We start from the raw sequence: 5,524 nt of genomic DNA, 5'->3' as shown, positions 1-5,524 counted from the left end.
TACGACTCAGCGGTGAGACTGGGACAAGTTGGAGAAGCTTTTGCAAAGTTCTTTCATTAAATAAAGCGATTCTGTTTTGCAACAGGTACTTGTGGCACATTCCACTAACCTATATTACCAGTAAATCTGACACTGTTCAGAGATTTCTGATGACAACTAAAGCAGGTAATTTCTTTGACTAATTAGGCAATTAATTTATTTGAAGTTTTTTTGCAGGCCTTTTAGTTTTGCAGGTTTTTTTCAGAATGGGGAGCTGGAACTACTGGTACCAGAGAAGCAAATTTTTGTCAGCTCAATAATATCACTGTAATGATCTCTTAATATAGTCAGAACCTGTGTTAGTGCATTCTTTAAATCACTGAAATGAGAGAATTATTTGATATAGTACTAGGATGTGTTTGAATCACTGAGAAAAAAGGGACTTACCTTTGTGTTTCCAGATGTCATTATCCTTCCAGAAGAGGTGGAGTGGGTTAAATTCAATGTGGACATGAATGGGTATTATATTGTGCACTACAAAGGTGATGGATGGGATCGCCTGATTAACCTTTTGAAAGAGAACCATACAGTGATTAGCAGCAATGACAGGGCAAGTCTCATTAACAACATATTCCAGCTCGTGAGGTAAGGCCACCTGTCCAAGTCTGAAAAAAATACGAAGTCTGTATTTATGAGTACATACCACTGAGGAAGGAAGTGTTGATGATGTATATAGTATGCATTAGATCTGTTAAACAGGCTGAGAGCATATTCTTTTCTTGCTTACAGCAGTGTAAACGCAGGATTTCTCTTGATTGCAGTGGATTTATCTAAGCCTATTTAGTGAAACATGTCATGTCATGTTCAATATACATGCTAGTGGAAGGATGCCAGTGTGCAGTGGTGGACTAGGATGATGTTTTTGCAGCTGGGAAGATACTGGTGCCATTTGTCAATTAAAAACAAGGCTGTTACGGTCATGAAGATGTGACATGATTATGATCATGATTCGTCTTAGTTCTGTGGATGGGTTAGAAAAGGCTGTGTCTTAGGCTGTGTGCTTTCCACACCGTTGTGCATAGCCTGGCACAGAGAAGTAAAGAACCGACAGAAGTAACTACTGGTTTGAGTGTACGGTGTTCAGGAAAGAAGGTACTGGGGAGACCCGGAAGGTAATTAAGATCATAGAAATTTGAGGTGACATCTCACAAGGCGATGTCAGCAGAGAGAGTAAAAATTTTTGTTTGGACAGCAGAAGAAAGGACTTTCTAGTTTGAAAAGAGGAGAGTGAAGAAAGATTGCTCAGCATGTTCAAGGAGTATAGAGAGGAGAGGGAGAAGGGCTCATTTTATGGTGGGTGACCAGAACATACTTGTATTTTGAGGCAGAAGTGTCAGGTGAATAAGGACAAGATGAGAGTGTGTGCAGGGAGCTGACATGGAAAGGATGCAGAAAAAAGGTTTTGCAGAAGGGTGAAAAAATTAACAGGGAGGGTGAGAAAAGAAGTCTTGCATTTTCTCTGCTTGGTTTTGGAAGAAACCATTGAGATGTATCCTGGCAGAGGTAGACAACAGTTTGCAAAGTCAGATGATATGAGTGAAGAATTGGTTTTGATTGTAGCTTTGAGGTTTACTGCAGGCTAAATACCTGCATGTTGAGATAGAAAGGTGTTGCTGAGGAAATGATCTCAGTCATTGGATTCCTTCTGTGCGTATGTGGTTTATAGAGCAAAAGCAGTAGTGGGGAGAGAGCAAGAGGGAGAGGCCATGCTGGGATAACCTTGGCATGTGAGAGATGAGGGGAAAAGTCAATCTTTGTAAATCATTCTCTTACAATCCATTTCTTAGTTCAAAGATTAAATATTAGGCTTCATAGCTCATGTAGCTGCTCAGACACATTTCACTTCAAAAAGCAAAGTTAAAAGTGATTTCAAAATAACTTTAATGCTTTCCTATTTGTATAGTTTTCTGAAAAACATTTGTCTTGGATTTTGCTTTTAAGTTTATCTTTTAAGTTAGTTATAACTTGTTTTATCGCATCTCTTGTAATTCCTTAGAATAAAAAAAAAGTCCATTTCCAAAGCTTTTGATTTGACTTTGTACCTGAAACATGAAAGACAAATCATGCCTGTACTCCAGGGTATGAATGAGCTGATTCCTATATACAGGCTCGTGGAGAGGAGGGATATGGATGGAACAGAAAAACAGTTAAAGGTAACATTTTCAGTATCTAGAAATTTCTAACTCTGCCTGTACCCTGCCAAATGCACTTTAAAATATATTTTTACTGTTACTTATTTTAGGAGTATATAGTCAATCTTTTTAAAGACCTGATTGACAAGCAGTCTTGGAGTGATGAAGGGTCAGTGTCTGAGAGACTGCTTAGGCAGTCGCTCCTGCTGTTTGCGTGCGTGCACAGGTACCAGCCATGTGTGGACAAAGCCAGAGATTATTTTACAGAATGGCAGAAATCCAATGGAACCTTGAGGTTTGTTCTGTAACTATTGCTGGTTTTTTTCTGATACTCTGTTTAATTGCCCTAGAGATAATTGACAAAAAGAGCTAAACTTCAGTCCTTTCCGCACTCTGAAGTGGAGCCTTCTTAGTTTTGTAACTTACGCTTTAGTTTCCCCACACCTTCACAGTTTGGTGCATAATATGTGCCCAAATTAGCACATACATCATGTAGTACTCCACAGCTTGGGTTGTTAAAGATGTTCTGAAAAGTGAAAATAACATATGTTCCCTCATTTATGTGTCTGAAGATTAACCTATACCCGTTGTAATAACAGATAACTACTGTTTGTGAGCTTCACCTTATGTTTTGTTTCTTGTCACGACATAAGAACTCCCTAAAACACCCTCCAAAACGTCTCTGAGAGATTGTTCTGGGCAGGCCAAAGACCGTATCAGTATCTGACTGAGCACAGCTGGGGAGGGGTCTGGAGCACAAGTCTTCTGAGGAGCGGCTGAGGGAACTGGGGGTGTTCAGTCTGGAGAAGAGGAGGCTGAGGGGAGCCCTCATCACTCTCTGCAGCCACCTGAAAGGGGGTTGTGGTGAGGTGGTGCTTGGTCTCTTCTCACAAGTAACCAGCGATAGGACGAGAGGAAATGGCCTCAAGTTGCGCCAGGGGAGGTTTAGATTGGATATTAGGAAAAATTTCTTTACTGAGAGAGTGGTCAGGCATTGGCACAGGCTGCCCAGGGAGGTGGTGGAGTCACCATCGCTGGAAGTGTTCAAAAAACGTGTGGACGTGGCACTTGGGGACATGGTTTTGTGGGCGTGGTGATGTTGGGTTGATGGTTGGACTTGATGATCTTAAAGATCTTTTCCAACCTTAATGATTCTGTGATTCTGTGAAAGGAATATACAAAAATAAAGAAGAAAAAAAAAGAATGATGAGTCCAGAATTTCTGGAAGTAATTTCCAAGGGCAGGAACAATACTGAGATGCAGACTGAGATATTGAAGTGTTTCTTAGCCACAGGGATCACTTTCTAATACCCCTGAGGGACCAGTATTTTTTAATAAACTGTCTGCTATGCCATTTAATGTGTGATGGTGACATGGTCGTGTTTCTACATGTATTCCTAAATATGATGTGGAGAGTAACTCAGTATTCAATTTGTTGTAGCTTGCCAGCAGATGTGAAGACAGCAGTGTATGCTGTTGGAGCACAAACGTCCGAAGGTTGGGATTTCCTCCTTAGTAAGTACAGACTGCACTCGTTCAATGTAGAGAGAGAGAAGATTGAATTAGCTCTCAGCCTCAGCAGGAGTAAGGACAAACTTCAGTGGTAAGTAGTGACATGAGAACAGAAGTGTGTTTGGGGAAAATCTGCAAACATTGAAACAGGAATTCAGAGTCTTGTTTCATAGCTTTTGAATTTCGTGATGTATAAAATGCTTGACAGAGCTAATACAGTGGGAGGAAGTGGCTGCACACCTTTTCATTTCTGTGTTTTGGTGCCAGGAGTCAAGGTGCTCAGAAAATTTCCAATAGCAAATTGGGACAAAAGACAATAAAACAACTATTCAGATACCTTGTCCTTGTTTGACAGACACTTCTTTATTTACCTTTGTAGTTACTTTGATTATAGGTACATATGCTGTACATTTCTTATAAAAATCTGAGGTTTCCTGCTTTTAAGAGAGCTGAGCACCATGCAGGTTTTCAGGTGTTCTCTTCAAACCATGCATTCTGTGAACTTGATTTTTGCCATTTGATGAGAGTGACAGCATGGGACACTGATTTAACTGTGTTCAGATATCACTGTAGACACTGGAGCTGTTTCATTATGTAATTATTTATTCTTTGCATTGCAGTGCTACTTGGACACCTTAGTCACGAGCAGCACTTGCAGGTGTGAATTTTCCACTGACAGTGTAGAACAAAGACCTTTCCTACAGAGGGAGGAGTGAGGTTCCTATTAATTTGGAAATTCTGAGTAGGAGGCAAAACGTAGCCTCATTTTTATCCTTAATATTCTGAACACAGGTCTACCAAGTAACTGTAGTTGTGAAAGTAACAGAAATGGAAAAGATGTATGTGGCCGAGGAGTACTTCGTGAAAAGCTGGAAGTAACCCAGCAGAAATGATGTGTCAGGACCTTCAGAAGTGTGAACTCTCAACTGTAGTACCAAATACTAAGGGAATAGTAATTTGTCAGCTTTATGTACTGGGCTAAACAACTTCCATTTCTGTTATTAATTCTCAGGTTAATGGATCAAGGTCTGCGTGGTGACATCATAAGAACTCAGGATCTTCCACATATTATTGTATTTGTTGCCAAAAACCCATCTGGCTATCATCTAGCTTGGAATTTTTTAAAAGAAAATTGGGAGAAAGTTGTAGAAAAGTAAGGAACATAAGCTGTTTTACTGCTCCCTCTACCCAATTGTATTTTAAAACTCTACCTGCTATAAAAAAATAGACATTTTCTGAGTACCTGTGATTTCTTTTTGCCAGATTTGAACTCGGTTCGAATTCCATAGCAGGCATTGTCACTGGTGTGACAAGTCGGTACTCGACAAGGTCACAGCTTGCACAGGTAAGTCTTTCAGATCCTGGTTTTAAAAAATAGTTGTAGTATAACTGACATGAAAATCTGGGTTAAATCTTAGCATGGTAAAAGCATGGCCAGTTATGAAGCATCAGGGTAATAGCCTGCCTTTTCGTTGAAAAAGATTATAGTCGCGATGAGTTGGATTACTTAAGGGAGAGCACTGAGTCAATCGCAAGGAGGAAGATGTTCTTTGTTTAAGCAGTGAGCTTGGAGGCAGAGTAAGGCTCTTTGTCTGCCAAAGCGCTCATGGTTTACCTGCCTCTATTGATATTTCCTATGCACTCTGCAAAGTGGTGAGAAAAAGAGTAGGTCTTTTCACAGAGCAGACAGAAGAAAAATGCTGAAGCACCGTGAGAAATCATCTCACTGCTCTACATCTGCTGTTCCAGGGAGGATTCTCTGTGCTCCTGGATGTCATATCTGATAATAAGTTTGTCTACTTATTCCACAGTCTCTGCCTATGGTAAAAACCCACACTGGT

General features: G+C 40.3%; 1 protein-coding gene across 1 annotated transcript in view; it reads left to right on the top strand.

Moving 5' to 3' along the window:
• Nucleotides 1-85: 85 nt before the first annotated feature.
• Nucleotides 86-5,524, top strand: part of ERAP1 (endoplasmic reticulum aminopeptidase 1) — a gene marked incomplete at its 5' end in the record, with an annotated part of 11,661 nt that continues 6,222 nt past the window's right edge. Inside the window, 7 exons of the mRNA XM_010291356.1 lie at nucleotides 86-165; nucleotides 441-624; nucleotides 2,036-2,192; nucleotides 2,282-2,466; nucleotides 3,613-3,774; nucleotides 4,696-4,836; nucleotides 4,947-5,028. Of these exons, the coding sequence (XP_010289658.1) occupies nucleotides 86-165; nucleotides 441-624; nucleotides 2,036-2,192; nucleotides 2,282-2,466; nucleotides 3,613-3,774; nucleotides 4,696-4,836; nucleotides 4,947-5,028 (991 nt within the window). The remainder of the gene's footprint in view (nucleotides 166-440; nucleotides 625-2,035; nucleotides 2,193-2,281; nucleotides 2,467-3,612; nucleotides 3,775-4,695; nucleotides 4,837-4,946; nucleotides 5,029-5,524) is intronic.

The sequence above is a fragment of the Phaethon lepturus genome, unplaced genomic scaffold (genome assembly GCF_000687285.1).
Source record: "Phaethon lepturus isolate BGI_N335 unplaced genomic scaffold, ASM68728v1 scaffold21717, whole genome shotgun sequence".
NCBI classification, from domain to species: Eukaryota; Metazoa; Chordata; class Aves; order Phaethontiformes; family Phaethontidae; genus Phaethon; species Phaethon lepturus.
The sequence above is the reverse complement of the archived record's forward strand: the minus strand, read 5'-3'. Positions and strand labels throughout refer to the sequence as shown.